The sequence below is a fragment of the Neodiprion fabricii genome, chromosome 2, assembly GCF_021155785.1.
Source record: "Neodiprion fabricii isolate iyNeoFabr1 chromosome 2, iyNeoFabr1.1, whole genome shotgun sequence".
NCBI lineage: Eukaryota > Metazoa > Arthropoda > Insecta > Hymenoptera > Diprionidae > Neodiprion > Neodiprion fabricii.
In genome coordinates, this window is record NC_060240.1 from 1,980,985 (window position 1) to 2,000,491 (window position 19,507).

Here is a 19,507-nt window from a genome sequence, read left to right on the forward strand (position 1 = left end):
AGACTGGCCGGCCGAAGTCTCTTTTTTGAGAATTATAATGAATATCTCGATGTGTCCTCGATCACTGATAAAATACTAAAACGAGAACCTAGAAATTAAAGACAGATAAAATAACACAAGGATAGAAAAAATGCCCACCTTTGCGATGCTACCGCAAGTGGCGCTAGCATAGAATGACGCGTCACCGCCAGAAAGAGGGGGGAGTCGAGAAGGCGTCTTGTTAAACTAGGTTGTTGAATTGGCGACAAAGGCAGCCATTACGATTGCGGAACGAGCGTCGGAGTGCATTGGAGTTTCGAGGAGTCATCGTCCAAGGATTTCGTTGCTACTGGGGATTGATTGTTAGTTCAAATCTGTTTAAAACCTCTTCAACAGCGTTCAGCGTACAATAATTCACCGTTTTTTCGTTGTAAGTTGCAATTTTCGGTGAGTTTGACTTGTGATAGAACGGCCCTCTGTTTACTTAAAAGCCGTTCAGCGTAACGTCCGAGATTCCTTTGCTTACGATCATCGGACAAGCCCCGCCATCACCGAACGATCGCCATTCAGCCACATTTTCTGTGTAGAAATTATCAAATAAAAATTGTCGTTACTCAACAGAGGTGTCAATCGTCCGCCATCCTCATTCAAACTTCATTTTACATACATATTCATTGATCTTTTGTCATATTTTCACAATAACGTTATTCAACCTTGAGCTAACATCTGTTTTCGAGCCAATGATAATAATAACAATGATAATAATAATTTCTTATCTCGATGTCTGCACGTTATGGAGTCGCTAGCTTGACATCGTTGCGAAAATATGATTTATCACAAATATATAGCCTCGATTCCGACAGGTATCTAATATATGATAAAACCGAGAATATCTGCCTTTTCGCACTTGGTAAAGTCTGATTTGCATTATCTGTTGTTAATAATTAGGAATTCCTTTTTGCAACCTAACAGTTCTCGACGTACAATGTGGAAAAAATGATGTGTGTTCCAGGACCTTAGGCGGTTCAGTGTGTGTTAGGTGGTTAAGGAGCAGGTACAGCCGTCGCCAAAACATCAGCAGTGTATCGTGTCAATGACGTGACATGAATCATCGCAGGTGACCACTGCAGTTGTTGCTGCTGCTCCTGGTGTTGCTGCTGCTTCTATTCTGCTCGCTACGTTTCATTGCCCTCTTCCACTGATGGGCCATTCGATGTGGTTGGTCCTATTTGTTCTCAGCAACAACAACCACACAACTTCTTAGCGTTCATCGCGAAACCTTTTAGCTGCCCAAGGACTACGTCCAAGGAAGAGAATATTACAGTGAAGAAGAGTATTCTGTGAGAAGGTAACACCTCCATTAGTAATGTAATAAAATTTAGTATATTTATTGGGAGTCGGCGTCTTGTAATTTACCATTCGTCGTCTTTTTTTTTTGTTCTATGTTTTTACTCATTTGCTATATTGGGATTATTACTTTCGTATACTACCAAAATTCCTACAATACCCATCATTTCTTCTTCTTTTTATTCTTCGACACGACCAAAATGTACCCAAGTTTGGGAATTCGCACATGTTCGATACCTTATCGAACCCTTAACTAAGAGAGGTAAGTATGTGTTGGGTAAGCGCACAGTTGTCAAGAAAATAGTAAATTGCAATGAGTGAGTATCACTATTAACGATGAATTGAGAAAATTCATCAATGAATACTTCCCGTGATGCGATACGAACAGGCAGCTTACCATTGTTTCCTTGATGGTTGTTTTTTGTTCGTTCAGTCGAATTGCTATAACACTAAACGTCTTTCTTCTGCAATCCATGCACTTTGGTCAGTGATCAACTCCCCTACCTTTATCCTAATGCTCTTTGTTCTCGCTATGCCCAGAAATAATTCATCATAAAATGGTTTTGTTGATACAAAAAGGCTCCTTCGTTTCAGTTGGTAAGAATTAGTCACTTCACTAGGCATAGAAAAGAGAAACAGAAACTTTTTCTGGCTGCTTATACCTTGAGGTTGAGTTATTAGCATTCTTGTCAAGTCAAAGTAACAAATTAATGTTCAGACGCTTATGCTGTTTTAACATTGATTTTACTTAGCGATGGCTTGTTTCTTTCATCGAGTTGTGCACACAAGAATTGAGTTACGTTACTGCACAAGTACATTCTTAGACGATTATAAGTGAATAAATATAAACGTCTTGAAGTGACAAAATAACCGGAATAAAATTATCTTTAAACTTATTTCATTTTGAAGTTGATTTACAGTGTTCTGAAACTGGGGATGAAAAGACTATTCATGAACAGATTCTAAATCTTAATGAATAAAACTGATAATGACTACAATACAATCAACGTCTCCGCGCAGTAAACATGGAATATATTAATTAAAGAGACTGAGTCTTAAACATTTGTAAATTATATTTTATACACAATCGAGCTAACTAATACACCAATCATTGGCCAAAAATTAAATTACATGCTCTTCTAAACTATGAAGAAATGTCGGTAAATATCAATGTGGGATATTATTCAGATATTCAGATTCTCACACATGGAAGAGTATGTAAAGAACATAAAATATGTTATTAATCGTGAGGGGAAATTGATTGGTAAACTAAAGTATAAATTATAACCGAAATAAATTATTATACAGGGATTCAAAATGTGAGTAATACACCGTATATAAAAGACGCTATCCCAAATCAGTGTAACAAAACTATAAATTGAAGACCATGCAGTGAACTCGACAAGTACAAACTGATAAGAGTCAATAATTAAAAATGGTTACTTGAATTAATAATTACAAGTAACTATTTTCATATTCCGTTGAATATCGGAATGATTATCTACACACACCACGCAGAGATGGCAAAACTGTGATGGCATTTTAACGGGAACTCCTGTGTGTTCCTCGTTTCGATTAGAAAAGTAATTGATTAGAATCGCCGAGATATCGTTCAATGCCAACCTGCACCTGGTGGTATCTGAGCGTCTTGAAGCCAGCGTGGATAATGTTTTTGGTGGTGAACGATCGTTGTAGAAATTCCAGCCGGTCTACGTTTATAATTTTTCATTATCACAAAAAATTGCTGTGTTGCGTTCTTTAATTCTATAATCTTACCTTTTCATATCTCCGGAATTTGCAATACTGAGTGAATTTCCTGCGCTCAGTTATATTTTGAATATTTTTTAATTCAAAGATTGCAAGGCCCGAAGGATTTTTGCTAAATCAACTAAAGCGGCGACGTTATGAGACGTAGTGCAGGAACTTACAGTCGTAGGAAGTTTATATCTCCAACATTCTCGATTATTCAAATGAAACTTGTTCGGCGGACTTATAAAATAATCTAAAAACAACTGTTTAAAAACATGCGTAGGATTCAATAACAAAGTTTTTAAATTCCAATGAGACTGAAATTAGAAAGGTAGAAAAAAGTAACACGATAATATTTCAATAAGATTTCTACAGCTTCTTGAAATTCTCCGGTAAAAAAAAAAAAATGGTGAAAAGTCATCGCGTTATCAAATCATTGGTGGTCTGCTGCGAACTGGTTCGAACAACGCTCAAAGCTGACTACAACGTTGTGCTCGGAAGACGATTCTCGCCCTGCTGATTCACCCTTTTTCCAGTAGATAACTTCGTTGGCAGCTTCTAGTCTTGTGACATGTAATCGCAGTCTTCTACTCGAACGATGCATTGGAACAGTGAACTGAACGAGGTGATTGCTTCGGTGATTAAATGAAAAATGTTGGAAAGGCCTTGTTTCGGCTACTCCATGCCAAGTATGTCTTACCGTTGCTGATTTCACTGCACACAATGGTAATTCTTAAGGTTCTGAGCGATCGTTATTTTTTTTTTTTTTTTTCCCCTATAATACTTCCTCAGCATCTCTTCTTCGCATGGAACATGATTCGATCGCAGTTACGAAGACATCGTCTAATTTATATTGCCAACATTTTTTTAATTCTATTTCTAACGCGTTTAAACCGAATGAAACTTTGCCTTTTATTTACTTTGTAACAAAGGCGTAGTTTTCTTATTTTTACGTAAAATTCTTTCTCACCAGTCAATTTAAGATAACGTTTAGCTTCTCACCAACTACAACTATCATAAAATGGAAATTTGGTATGTTTATGTCGAAGTGAACAATTTGAATTTTTTCTCTCCGAATGAATTCATGGCAAATGGCTTAAGTATGTATGCCAATCCAAGGATTGAAGTTAAAAACTGGTATGAATAAACACGTCGAAATTCAATCTGAAACCAATATTCATCGGAAAGACCAATATTCCGCAACAAGGAATTTGAAAGTGATTCTAAACCGAGCGTATTAACTTCAACAATGAAGATACACTAACTATATTCAGTTGACAACGAAAAAAAAACCAAAAATTAAAACATGAATTCTATGCCTTATAATGGTATTTAAAAAATTGTCCACTTATTCTTTTATTATCGTAAGGTTTAAACCACAATTTAGAAGATGGGAGAAATAAGAGCAAATATCGAAAATTGCGATTTCATCATCTCCGAAGTTACTTGAAGCGTTTGTAATCGATACATAAGTTTTCTGATGAACGAGGGTTCGTTGTTGCGTTATCCTTGTATTTTTGGCCCAGGTCGCTTACTTTTAATATTTCTATGTTTAGGACTACATAGTAAAGTAGAAATTTTTAGTACCGAATTGATCATCGCACACTCGGTGATACGATTTTAATAATTGTGAAAACTTGTCAAAGAATCCAGAATGACGAATGCGCGTTGCCCCGAACTCCGGATACTCGCTCTTGCCGTTACAAGGTAATAAATTTTTTATCTTTATGACAAAACTCGAACTTAACACAGGATAAGAGAGTCGAAATGATGCCATTTAGTGCGAAGCCCCGGAAGTTGAGGAGAAACCGATCCGGTGATTCCTGTTCGTCAACTTGGTCCTCGTGTTGACAAGAGAACATCGTCCCGATCAACGATGATGGGGAATTCTGAATAGACAATCCGTTGATCGTCGGATATCGAAATTAGCTCGTTTCGAGAACTTTGCTTAGTGAGTATCGAGAAGAAGAACGCAGAGTAATAACGATACCCTAACTAAATACATGATTCACAGAGGCGATTATTTTTCTGACAATTTCCTTATACTATGTGGTATATTTAATATACATCGTCAATAGATTGTTTTTTTCCTACAGACATTTAAATTTCACCCGACTGGATAATGTGCGATTGTTTCTGCAAGCTGCACGAAAAAAAAAACATGAAACTTTCACCTCTTCGTCGCGTGTAACGTGATGGATTATTCAAAAAGCAACGAAACTGTAAGAGGATTTACGCACTCGATCGTCGTGTTCGATTACAGGCATTTATAAAAAAAAAAATGGGTATAAATGTACGTATTGATCATGCATTATGGTTAAAGAAAAATCTAATAGACTTGCCCTGCTTGCTAGAGCAACCGAAATACACTGCGGAGCCTGATGCTGCATCAGAGCGATTCCTTCGTCTCTACATGATCTACATCTTTGTCAATTGTCGATTCTCGACGTGTCTTCAATCTTATCCGCTTCCTCATGATGGAACTTCTTTTTGGAATACATATCGTCGACTGGTAATCTTAGTCTTGTTCGGATATGCAGAGCGTTTGTACGAGATTGAAGTTAGTAACGTTCTCCTAACGAAACATTGGGGGAAAAAATTACTATTTTCTACAGTGATTTTTGGGTAACTAAGATTTTGAAATTTATGAGTGTGTTTTGTTTTGTTACGGTTTACTGAATTTCAAACAATTCAAAAACCGCGGAACAACGGTTTTTCCTTAGCATGAATCGTTACGATAACGTTGCTAACTTCAATATGATGCGTCTATCGATCTGAGTTCCCGACCTCTGACTGCCCCCCCCCCCCCCCCCCCTTCGCCCGCCCTCCATGAAACAAACTTATGCAACGTGTAAAGTTCTTTTACAGAATATTTCCTCAATATTGCACATGAACTGTTGAGCGATTCCACCTCTCCCCATACTCAACCAGTTGTTCAGTTTCGGTTAGGTATAATTTCAAACACTTGTTATAAAATATTTGACAAATGTCGACGAAGAGAACTATGACTTTTCTACTATACCAAGAGATATTGGGTACCTGGGAATATTATTTACTTACAGGCCTTCCACCCAACTGACTAAAAGCGATTTGGGTCACTTGTTGTTTCGGTAAAATGTAACTGAACGTCACGCTTGTTATTTATTTCAGATTATTTACCGTTATAACATATTTTACTGACGTTCTTCACTTCGCTAATTTTAGCGTGTGCGTGTGTATGTGATGAAAAAATACCGCCAGATAATCAGGATCACCATAAAAGTTGGAGATTTTTTATAGTCTAAAACAAAAAAGACTGATAAATTACTCAAAAAAACTCAACTTGGGACTGAATTTTCATCCTTGACTTTTTTTCGTACGGGAATTTTGCATTATCTATGAGTTGGGGGTACGAATTCACCCCCAAGTTTAGGGTTTTTTTTTCGTAAGAGATGTCTGAGAAGTATATCTGGAAGCAGATCATGCGATGCTGATATTTGCATGAAAATTCTATGATAGTTCAACCGGCATTCAAGCTCCATCAAATTGAAGGGAGAAGGAAGACTTGGTGGTAATCATAGAATTTGAACTCTGCAAACACCTTTCAAAAATTTTTTTGAGAGTGAATGTATAAGTCTTCTATTTCATAAGTATATATCGCCACGAAAAAAAACAAAACCTGAAGTTCGATTTTAGAAAAGTAAGAAAACTTGAAGAGAATGTATAATATCTGATATTTTGTGGCCATCCTGAATGAAGGTTTGTTGGTGTAAATTTAAATTTTCTATGCGGTTTCTAAAGCTGTAGCAACTTTATTGAAGGTGATTAATTGATCTAGCAATTCTTAATCAACCTGAAATTGAGTGGAAGGCCTGTATTCAGCTACTAGGTAACTTTTCATCACCGAATTCATCAGAATTGAAATATCGTTGGCGAAATAGGTCAGGATTAAATTTATGCGTGAACCATAAGTGCAGGTTGGAAGAAATTTCGTCCATGGAATATTTCAAATTTGATTCGACGCGCTGGCGCCAACAGGCACGTGTTTCATGCGGACATTAAATGAATCCTCATTAATTCACGTTGATTTGTATGTGACTGTAAACCGACGAGATACCAAATCCGGTATAAATCGGCCGTATAAAATCTCGTTATTCGTAACAACAATGAACGGAACATCCTCACATTGTATATTGGGAATTATTTACTCCTGAATCGTGTCCTGAATAGAATTGACAACCATCGTAATATTTGTGGGGAAGTGCCAACGTTTTACTGATAATAGGTTTCGCCTCAACTCGTTAACATAACATTCGTATAAGAATTGAAGTGTACTATTATCTCATCCATCCATGATTTGACTCACAATGAGCCTATGGAGTGTCGTCGCGAAGCTGATGAAAGCCGAAGAATCTCTCTCGTTCTCTCTCCAGGAGTTGGAGGTCTACATTTTGGAAATATTTAAAGCAAGAGCAGTACGTCTGTGATTTACGGCGATAACATGTAGTATATTGTGTAACAAGGAAGCAAACTCGGTCTTTTCAACCCGAGCGTAAGTTTGCTATGTGAGTCGTAGGTGAGCCGAAAACGAATATTGCAAATACACAAGGCGAAATACCGTAGCCTCCTTTTTGCACGCGATTCTTTATATAACAAGAGTATGTTATGCGTTTTCTCACCAAGCACGAAATTGAGGTTAGGGTCGCATAATGTCAGATTTTTTCGCAACAACGCATGCGCGGAGTACAGAAAAGACCACTTTCAACTCGTAGGACTTAAAAGTGCTCTTTTTATTACTCCGCGCATGCGCATTCGCAGACTAACCCGATCGTCATAGAAAAGAGTATTTTGTGCATGAAAAGCATTCATGGAAAAACGCTTAAAACATGCTCGCGTTATATAGAAATATATCCACTATATTTTCACCGTAGTATATTAATGCAGATATTTGTCAAATGCACAAATTCAACGGTGGGATATTTTGTCGTTCGAGGAAACTGTTCGGTATAAGCTTGAGGATGTTAGAAAAAAACACAATAAATAAATGAACCTAAGACCTTAATTAGTAATTATACTTATTTTCACCAGGCCTGTGGCCCGACTTCGAAATTTATCATCAGCATTCGAGTTGGAGTATCACACACGAAGCGTATAAGTTGGCATACTTATCGAAGACGCCCTCGTTTCGTTCCTCGTGTTATAAAATTCTTACACTTGCGTGGTAAGATCATTCTTATTACACTTGCGTAAGGCCGCGTTTCCGACTGTTATCGTGTATGATAATAGTTTATGACATTTCATTTACTCAGCGCCCACCATCAAAAATAGTCCTACGAATTGTACCCTTCACCATGCTCATTGTCGGCTTCATACGTTCTTCAAGGAAATCATTTCCATTCTGCAGATTCATTCGCGTTGCGAACGTTTATATGTTTTGCAACTTAATCTGCAATTATGCATTGCAGCTCTTCGGTGAGTCTTGCATCTCGTATTTAACGGATCTAAAAAATCTAAAACAAAAAGGAGAGGAATGACGGTGGCGATTAGGGACAAAGAGGTCTGAAGAGAAGGCTACTAAGCATCACAACTTCCTGATATTCGTTCCTGAGAATTTTCCCCCTTTCGATTAAACAACTTTCAGAACTTCGAAATTTAGCAATCAAAGCTTGACACTATCTACTATGATATAACTCGACTGATAAAAAATCCACCGCAAAAATGATTATAACGAGTAAAAATAACATTACATCACTATAAAACCAAGACAACTCCCCCTCGACCTTTATAATTAATTGACACACGTTAAGACGATGGGTCGATCTGTACGAGAATAAATCTGGGTTACATATTATTCTATCATATTACATTACGTGGTGATGGAAATATAGCATGTACCATCGATATTTGTCGCAGCATTAAAGGTGGTTTACGACGGTCCTCGGGATAGTCTATACGTACTATCGAGGTCGTCAACTTTTTGCATTCGATAAAGATGGAATTATTGCATCACCCGTTATGTCACGCTGGATTTTGATCAACCGCAATGCTTTCAATGCGCTTGCGCTTTACTCCGAAAACGCTGATGTTGTCCTACTGAAATGATGATTAGCCAAAAATTGGCCGTCATCAAATTCCCATTATGGTCATCGGCTAAGTTTCTCTAACGTTCATGTAGCAGATTTACGAATAATCAACATGTTGCGACGAATTATTGCATTAGTATTTGGTTCAACGCGTTATAAACGTATTGAAACGAATTCTTTACAATGTTTTTTTTCTATAAACATGAATGTTTAAAAAAAATTCTTTTAGGAAATCAATGAGAAAACAATGGCTTACGTACAGTGAATTTTGATAATTTATTACTATTGTTCTTGTTGTCATGATTCACAAAAATTTCATTCGCGCAGACTGTGCCGATGATATATCTCGACAATGTTGGCTCTTTTCCAAAATAAGAGGCTGAACCCGAAGTCTAAAATTAACAAACCACTAGGTTTATGTTTTGGAATCAGTATAAGTCGAATACAATTCAGCTTATACTTATGAGAGCACTCGAATGTTAACGATCTCGGTATTGGACATTTTTTAACGTCCAGATATAGGTATGACGAAGTGACTGGAGTTTCACACGCCCAACGTTAACTAAAGACAATGCTAATTCTAGAGCCATTCGCAAAGTAGCAATGATGCTGAGATTTGAATTCTTACTGTCAGAATTTTTACAACCTCTCCTCTCAAGCTTTTTACATAACATTTAATTCATCTCGTTTGAAAGATGATGTAACAATAGTTGGATTGACTTTTTAAATTATTACTAACGCTTGAAAAATCACATGGTCGTTATGCTTTCTTTTTCTATGTTATATTTTTAGTTACACAACCTCTTTGTAGATGAAACCAGAGACGTGGGGATATGATGAAGAAGTAATTTCAGTTACGAAAATGGAAAATGAATCATTTGAAAAACGAAAAATGTTTTTTTCATTTGTTACAGATTGATTAGAAATAGTCAAAAATGAGTGTAATAATCAGACTACAAAATCTTGCGTGGTCCGCAAACGCGCTGGATATACGCCAGTTTTTCCGAGGCTTAAGCATTCCCGAAGGTGGGGTCCACATCGTCGGCGGTGAATTAGGAGATGCTTTCATAGCTTTCAGGTATAATTTCACAGTGAAGTCTATCCGCTACCATATTATCTCACAGTTACACTGGGAATCTATCGCTATATGAAGACTGACCTCTTAAAAACTAAACCAGTTACGCAGAAAAAAAATTAATTGCGCATTTTTCGAAAAATAAATGTCCTAATATGCAGTCATGAGTCAGAAAAAAACGATTTTTCAAGGATTTTTCATGAAGATACATATCATTTGATACATAGATATAAAAATTTACATGCATATCGGGGTAACATTGAATTTCATTCCGATATTTTTTATTTGTAAAAATGATTTTTTAAGCTGCTATAGCAAATCTCCGGGAGTACCTCTGAGAAAGGTCGTCTTGCGGTGAGCAAGATATCTCTTGACTGAATCATTTGAAATGAAAAAACAAAAAAGATTTAATTAATATAAGGTATTATGAGAATCTGGTCTTTATTCAAAGCAATAAGCAAAATATTAATTTTTAGCAAAGCGGCGGTTTCTCAAAAAAAAAAAAAAAAAAACATGAATTTTCCATAAAAAAAAATTTCGCCTTCGTTTGTTTATAAAAGGGAAATTATTTGTCGGCGAGAAAAAACCTTCGATCGAGGACTGAAAGATATATTCATAAAGCTTTTGTAAAGGTTTGAGACTGATCGGTTCAGCAGTTTCCGAGAAATCTTGCTCACCGAATTTGAAAGCATAGTTTGGCGAAAAACGCGTTCCGCTCCGGGGCGCCTTTGCAAATGCGTGCGTAACTTCGACAATATTTGTCGGATTGATGTAAAATTTTCCGTGTATACCAGGAAAATCTCTTGAAACTTCTCACGCGCCAAATAATTCAATCTCATTGGACGGTGAAATCTTCCCGCAGCGATATTCTTGTCTGCGATGCAGGGTGCCAACGTACACAATGTGTACGTTTGAATTTTATAAGAGAATAACCATTAAATTCCGACCGTTCTTTGAAGAATCAACTTTCCGACCCAATAACAAATGTTTCCCAAACCTTTCCGAGTCACTGCCTCAATTATTTGAGATTCTAACCTCGGAAAATCGTATCAACTACATCGCCACCAGAAACTGTTTGACGGCTGAAACTCGGGATGGCCAGCCTGCACGAACAGCCGATAAAACTCGCGCATGCGCGGTTGATTTTCAAGTTTCAAGAAATTGTCCTGGTATACTTAAATATATGTACATTACAAGAGTGAATTTTAGAAAAATCGTTTTTCGAAAAAATCCTCACTGCGCATAACCCCTTCAGATGCAATCCGAATTATTCTTCGATTCTGCATTGGAAAGAATTCCCTGTGAAGGTTATTTAAACGCGGAAAAACAGATTCACAATGTTGAATGTAACGAAGCGGAAGGAATAATAAATCTAGACTGTAGTAATCCTCTTCTAATTGCGTATACATAAGTTGTAAAAACATGGAGGTAAAAAAACGGGGTCAGTCCGGTTTCATATAGTTGATTTCCTTGTACAAAATAAATATCTAAACAATCTTTGAAAGCTGGGTGCAGAGATGAGGAGGAGAGCTCATCTCTGTGAAAATATTATCCTAACCGTAACTCTTGATTTACAGTACCGATGAAGATGCGCGTCAGGCGATGATGAGCGACGGTGGTAAGATAAAAGAGATGAAGATAAAGCTGCTGCTGAGCTCCCGCACCGAGATGCAAAAAGTGATCGAGGCCGCTCGCCAGCAGACGATATCATTGCAGACCTTCATGCAGAGCACGCCGATCGCCGTGGTCCCTGCAGTACCGGCCAAGCCCGAAAACCCGCCGATCGAGAAGAAGGAAAAAGACAAGGATCACAAGGACAAGGAGCGAGACCTCGATCCCGAGTCGACGAAGGACCGGAGCAAAGAGAAGCGGGACAGATCCCGATCCCGGGATAGATCGCGGTCGCGTGACAGGGACCGGGACCGGGACAGGCGCGACAGGGACCGAGGCAGGGATCGCCGGCGCAGGGACAGGAGCAGGTCGCGGGATAGAGATCGAGACCGTAGAGACCGGAGAAGGAGGAGGGACAGATCACGATCGCGGGATCGAACGAGGTCACGTGATCGGGACGGGAAACGATCCTCGGGTGTGGACCGGCGCAACAAGGATTCGAACGACGAGGATCAGGCGAACGACGTCGTATGCGTTGGCCAGTTTCCGAACAAGGATAACAGCAAGACCGGCGCGCTTTCCGGACCCGCAGCGATCTCCGCTACCGTTGGCGGTAAAAAGCCGTCGATAGCCGAAAACGGGATCTGGGAGGTGCCTCCTCAGGCCCACATTCAGGCCCCCATACTGGCCCCCGGTATCCTTGGCGCCGGGGTCGCCGCTTTGCCCAATGATCCCTCTGCCGATCAGCGGTCCTTATCCTTTGCCGCGGCACCGATTCTCGCCTCCCAGCAGCAGATCATCCAGCCGAATCAGTTCGGTATTAACGGGCTGAACGGCGTCGGTAACATGATACAGCCACATCCCCAGGGTATGGGTCACTCCATGGGCATGGCTGGCATGGGCCAAGGAATCTCCCCCGGCCCCATGCCCAGTTTGAGCCCTGCGGCGGTCGGGGTGATCGGAGTTACCCCGAGAGGTGGCAGGGACATGTGGTCCCAGAACGAGGCCGTTCACGGCCGGATGGATCAGGGCAGGTATCCGCCTCGGGGATCGGGCGGTAATGGCGGGTCCTACGGGCCCCAAGAGTCGAGAATGTACAGCGGGAACGGCGGGGGGAGCCCGAATTCGATGCAGTATCAACCGGGTATGAGGCAGCCGAATATGCAGGGTGGCGGTGCAGGTAATCCATTTTTGAGCAAGATGCAGGAACTGGATAGCAGGCGAAACCCGAACGCGTTTCAAACGAACTCTTACGGCGGTTATGATAACGGCCAACAGCACGATAGGCAGCCGCAGCAAATGAGTGGAAGGAACAATCGCGGGTATCACGGATCGGCGGAAAACGTCGTGAAACCAGCGATAACCGGCAACTGTGTTGAGATTCGCAATATGCCTTTGACAGCCGGTTACGGTGACGTCAGGCATGCCTTTCCCGGGATCTATATTAGAAAGGACGGATTGAAGCTGATCAACGACAATCACGGGAATCGCGTCGGCATTGCTTACGTCAAGTTCGGCAAGGGGGAGGGTAAGGATTTGGCTCTCAGCGTTCCGCGGTACGTTAGAGGATCGGAAGTGGAGGTGCTTCCTCTGGACGAGGTGATATTCGACAAGGCCGTTGACTCCTACGTACCCGAGCTCAAGGAGAAGAGCAGGGATCACGGTTTGGAGCAGATTGGTGGTACCAAGGAAAATGACCCCAGGTCGTCGACCTGCGTTGTCGTCTCCGACCTGCCGGCATTTGCGAAAGAAATCGACATAGCGAAACTGTTCCACGACTCGAAGATAAACAATTTGTTCATGATGATGGCCAAGGAGACTTCGACCCCACAGCTCGTCGCTTACGTCCAATTTTCACGGGTCGAAGAGGCGAAGGCCGCGATATCGCAACCGTTGAAAATCGGCATGAAACCCGTGACTGTGGCAACCGTTACGGAGGAGAAATTCGTCCAGATGAAACGCGAGGCGGAAATGAACGCGACCGTTGCCCAGAACACCGAGGCCGTCACCATGTCGGATTGCGTAATAATGCGAGGATTGCCATTCCAGACGATAGATCGGGACGTGCTCGATTTCTTCTCGGACATCGGTATCGTGCCGCACAGAATTCACATGATGCTTAATCAGAACGGAAAACCAGCCGGCGAGTGTTTCTGCGAGTTCGACACTACCCAGGAGGCGATCCGAGCGACAGCTAAGAACGGTCTTCCCCTCGGCAAAAATACACCGACCGTGGAACTCGTATCGAGGACGACGATGATGGAGACCCTGGGTATCGCCGATTCTCAGTACCTCCAGGATAACCAGCATTACGGGAACGCTGCCATGCAACAGGACCAGCGAGGCAGATACCCAGCGTCCATGCCGCCCCACATGGGCAGGTACGGAAATGCCGGTTACCCGCCTCGTGGTCCCCTGGGCATGATGGGGGGCATGGGGGGAATGCCTCGTCACATGGGGTACGGTGGCAGGCATCCGCCACTCGAGTACGTCGAAGGCTTCGGTAAACCCGGGTGCGTATTGTCCCTCGAGAACGTACCCTTTAAGGCCGACATCGACGAGATCATCGACTTCTTTGGTGACTTTGACGTCAAGCGTGAAAACGTCATACGACGATATAACGACAAGGGGATGCCGACCGGCGACGCTCGCGTCGCTTTTTGTTCACCGGGCGAGGCTCAACGGGCTCTCCGCGAATTGAGGCATTGCAAAATGCGCGATCGTACGATATTTATGAAAATTGCATGAGTTTACTCATTCGATTAGTATATCTACGTATACGTATTACTATCAACGGGAGATATGATAATTACTGAGTTGAATTTGTCAAATTCGTATTTTCTTTTATCTTGTCTTTTTTTTTTTTATTTCATTTTCTCAGTTATACATCCATGTCATTTTTGCATTTTACAATGTAGCATTAAATGCGAGGTATTTATTTGTATACCGAATTACAGACTGAAACACTCGATGGAACCGTGACATCGTATCTAGAGAGGATTGGCTATATACGAAACCCTTATCGACGATTAAACAACCTTTTCTTTTTGCTCTCAATCGGCGGTATACATACCGTACAGTTAAGCAAGTAATTGAGTTGCAGATATGGCGTACATGTTGTCGCCCGTTTTAAGACTGGTTTTAATTACTTTTTAGTTGAATTCAATGTTGCATAACATAAGTATGTGTCTAGTATTTTTCCAATCACTCACTTGTAAATTATGGATATATCTTCTGAGTCATTCACCTCTGAATTTGCATTCTCGACTATAGATCTGAAGCATTGAAATTTGATTTGTATGACAAGTTTTACGCATAGACACAATCGCGACAATTGGTAAACCGTTTTTGACAATTCACGAAAATTGTTGGATGAAATGCAACGAATCGAATAGTGCTGACGAGTTTATAAAATATGAAAATTAAATACCTATACCATCTCTCAACAATTAGCACTGACATAGACTTATTGTACAAAATCACAGCGATCGCGTAAATTGATTATCATGGCCTAGTTTGTCGGGAATAAAAGAAAAACATCAGCTAATAACACAAATTCCGATAACACAAAATGTAATAAGAAGCATTAAAGTTCAGAATGTAATGGTGTCGTATATAGCTCTGACAAACTTGATGCGTCATTATTACAATATATTTATACTTTGTACGGTTTTTTCTCCCTAAATGAGTAAGTAAAAAATACTCATTCACAAAAAAGTTGAACTGTATAAATTATAGAAAAAACGAGAAACGCGTTATTACCGTCGTATCGGTAAATCTGTTTAGCTGTAAATATACATATAATATAAGAAAGACTTTTTTTAGAAGTTTAATTTAAATATGGTCATTACTAGTATGGTTGAAAACTTCATGGGACACACGTAGACAGAGTATTTCTTATTCTTAATGCGATACGGACGCAATGCGAAGAACTATAAGTATGAGAGTGTCTTTGGACGAATGTATGGGGGTTAAGCGTTAAACATTGCACGCATAGTTTTGAATGTGAAAGTCATAAATCTATTGTGTGTATGATATTACTTAGGGTATGCGGGTATACTATACATAGAATATATGGTACGTGTACTTGAGGTTAAATATGTATATTACATATTATTAAGATTGCATTGTATATATATATAGAAATATATATGATCATCATAATTATTGCTATTACAACTAGTAGATAAATTTTAAAAAATTAGATGCAGAGTTAAGTTGACGATTATTGTGCGTATATGAGAAGTTTAGTTTCTTCCCTATACATATAAATACATACCTACTATTATGATTATTATTATAGATTAAAACTTACTTCTGAATACCTATTGTATGTATTACCATTGCAACTGACACGACTTCAATAAATTTATATCGAAAGTACTCATAAACGTTGAAAAACGTTGGATTACGTTTATTTTTCAACCTATTTTGCACCAACACAACGTATCAGACCATGAGATTTAAAATTAGACGGACATACAAACTGCCTTGAAAAGATAATCAGAAAACTTTCAATCTGTGTAACACATGCGAATGCGTACACGCGATATTTTCGACATTTCTTGCCATTTAGGCATTCGTTGGAAAAATAAATGAATATGTAAATAATGGAGAGTTCACCCAATCCTTTGAATGCGCTATGAAAAATTCGCTTTAGCTTCTTTTGCAGCTTGCGTTATTTTAAGACAGAATTTTTTCGTGTCCATTTTGTTTGCTTTAAATACATATATCGCGGTGACGAGTAATTCTGATAATTATAATTTACAATATGGCGTGGAGATGCAGTTTTTAATTTAAAAGTGTAAAAGTTATTTTAAAAAAAAAAGAAAAAAAATAATTCTCAAATATCATTTCTCAGAATGATACGACTCTGGAAATTTTTTATTAGTCATACTTGTGGCAAATGACAGATAATATATACAATCGCCATTTCAGTATAAACATCAAGTTTGTGTAATGTTTATATGAATATACGTGCCTGCAACGAAACTCTACGGCACAGAGATAAAATCATTATGCGTCGATGTACGTGCAGTATGTGTAAGTGTAACGTTCTCGGTTTCCGTTTGCAAGTCAAGTTTATGTATAGTAGGTATACATAGACGTAATAGTTCTTGTACTATTATACGTTCTAATTCAGTACTCCGCGATGAGTGCAAAGATTTTACGAACGCAGGCTAACCAGCCGTTCATACGAATGGGATTCTAACTCGCTGAAGATCAGATATTGAAAATTTTTTTTCTTTCGTATCGAATTTTATTACCAATACGTGCAGTGAATCGATCTTCGATCATGCGTGTACGCGATATGTGAAACGTTCAAAAACCCGCCTGCTATGACGCAACCCAAATTACATAGCGAGTATTGTATTCCTATACGAGTGTAAAGTCCGTACCTTATAAGGTAAAGAACTTCATTCACTCCGAGATTAACCGTATCTCATGGGGCAGCGATCTACAGTATTTTGTTCACATGTTATACGTTATTTCATGCTTTTCAAATCCTTTCGTGTCCGTAAATGCGTTCAAGATAATCATAAGATTGTACCCTGGTGAAAATGATTTCTACGATTTTCTACGAATTTTTAGGAAAATTGGAACATTTCGTACAAAATTGTAAATATGCATACTTTCTCATAAAAACTTGTAGATTTTTATGAAAATTAAAATTTGTCTATTAAAAAAAACCTACAAGAGACTAAAATTTTTAAAGAAAATTAAGAATTCCTTACGAAAAACTATGCATATTTACAATTTTGTAAGAAATAAGATGACATATCCCAATTTCCCTAAAAATTCGTAGTGGTAGAAATTTTCACCAGTGATATGATCCCACAAAAAATTATATATATACATATATGTATATACATATCTATACGCATGTATACGAATGTCATATACGTAAATTAAAATAGTGTTGAAATTTAATACGAATCAATTGACACGTGACGACTTTTCGTTGCCGACAATAAATGGAGATAATCGTTGGGTGGCAGAGTTTTAATTTATTACATGCACATATGTAATATATCATATGTATAAGGTATAAATATAATGAGCCCCCGTCCCGTGGCTCTCAGAAAATCATGATGCAAACATCACCGCTGACGGTCGGAATTATACATGAACGATCAGAAAACGGTAAATATTCATGTATTTTTCTAACTGGCTTATGTAATTTAGGGATCTATTGTAGATTAAATATGAAAGAGGCCTGCATCTGACGATATAAAGGATATATTATCCCCCCCTCCATACAAGATAGTCGTATTTGACGATAACGTTTTTATTTAATCGCATTTCTCACCCCGCGTTACCTCGACGTAACGAAATAAAAGCTTCAAAACTTGCAGGAAGTTTTTCGTGACTTTATATTTGCATAAAAACTAATTAACCTCTCCTCGGCGCCATATTGCTCCGCAGTGATATTAATTGCGGGGAAAATTTTGAAGCTGCCGATTTTACGTAACACAACGTTTAATATTCTACACATGCATTTATAATAACGCTTTATAAACTCGCGAGATGTTACCGATCAGTTTAAGGCCGGAGCGTTAAATCAACGCTGCCTAAATACATTGAGTCACCGGTTATTTCCGTCGCCCGCGAGTCTCGAGTCTCGCATATATGCACCGAGGCCGTGCTTCGCTTGTTACACGTCTTAACGCGGGAGGTTTTTATATGGGTACAAGATTGTGGGATATGTACAATATCAATACGCGTAGTTCCACGTACATTCATTCGCGTTATTGTGCCAGATGACGCGTTCTTTCGTCTCAATAATTCGGCACGAGAATCATCCACGAAGACGGGGCGGCGACGTCAAGAGGAGGGATACTCACAGATTTCCCATCCCATCCTGTTAGCTCATGTGCTTTTTAAAGCGCCAGCTATATAAGCGATGACGAAATCGAGGGCCTTTGTCAACGCGCCTCGCACGGCCCGACCTTTGTCAATTTAATTATGCAACCGTCAAGTCCAAAAGCAACAACACGTGACGGATAAATTGTGCTATTCCGTTAATCGATCTGTTACGATCATCGTTCAGGCGTATATTACTCCACGCCTTTTATGTTGTCCATCTCCTCGTTGCGGATCAAGAATCGTGTTATTTTAGCCACAAACTTATGAGTCAATTCAGAGCGGTTCTCACCCGGTTTTCACCTTGGGACCAGTTTTCTAACCCTTAATCCGTCACGGAAAAAATGAGATACTCTTTTCGATTATTCTACGACCTACTAGGCACCTTGATTTTTTTTTTTTTTTTTTGTAAGCTCTTGCCATGTAACGGCGTGTTGAGTTGGCGAGCAGACGATTTATTCGACGACTTGGTTTAGCAAGTCGAGTTCTCCATATTTACACTCTATTCGATAATGAATTATATACCTGGAACATTTCTGCGACCGTTTCGTATGGTGTGAAATAGCGATCGATATCTAACGAGTGCCGGAAATAATCGTATAGCTGAAACGATATTCGAAGTGTGTATCAATTGCGCCATTTTGATTTTAGGCCCGCGTGTGAAATCGCTCGTCAATCGTTTGGCAGATATTTTGTCTTTCCGGTTTTAGCCAGATTTTCATCTGTTGATGTTATTTCCCACTCAACATTTAGATCTAAAGTTAGTCAATGCAGTTAGTGCAATGCGTCATCTGGTGGACAAAAATCAAACTAATGCAAC

At 39.3% G+C, this 19,507-nt stretch overlaps 1 protein-coding gene across 5 annotated transcripts; it reads left to right on the forward strand.

Annotated features, from left to right (window-relative positions):
- Positions 1–215: 215 nt before the first annotated feature.
- LOC124175768 lies at positions 216–16,206 on the forward strand. Of its 5 annotated transcripts, XR_006869236.1 has the most exons (5): positions 226–409; positions 992–1,327; positions 4,722–4,782; positions 4,857–5,026; positions 5,172–5,186. XR_006869236.1 is itself a non-coding variant. In XM_046556269.1 (4 exons), exons 3-4 carry the CDS (start codon positions 10,073–10,075, stop codon positions 14,569–14,571), a joined length of 2,925 nt encoding a protein of 974 aa, XP_046412225.1. In that variant the 5' UTR covers positions 216–341; positions 992–1,327; positions 10,052–10,072; the 3' UTR covers positions 14,572–16,206. The 5 variants fall into 5 exon arrangements, 3 of the variants coding, with proteins under 3 accessions (XP_046412225.1, XP_046412224.1, XP_046412222.1); XM_046556269.1 differs by lacking the exons at positions 4,722–4,782; positions 4,857–5,026; positions 5,172–5,186 and adding exons at positions 10,052–10,215; positions 11,790–16,206 and having other exon boundaries at positions 216–341; XM_046556268.1 differs by lacking the exons at positions 4,722–4,782; positions 4,857–5,026; positions 5,172–5,186 and adding exons at positions 10,052–10,215; positions 11,790–16,206 and having other exon boundaries at positions 220–426.
- The last annotated feature ends 3,301 nt before the right edge of the window (positions 16,207–19,507 follow it).

Coding starts and splice junctions, on each gene's coding strand:
- LOC124175768 (XM_046556269.1), top strand. CDS start 10,073: ATGAGTGTAATAATCAGACTACAAAATCTTGCGTGGTCCGCAAACGCG. Junction 10,216..11,789: donor GATGCTTTCATAGCTTTCAG/GTATAATTTCAC, acceptor CTTGATTTACAG/TACCGATGAAGATGCGCGTC.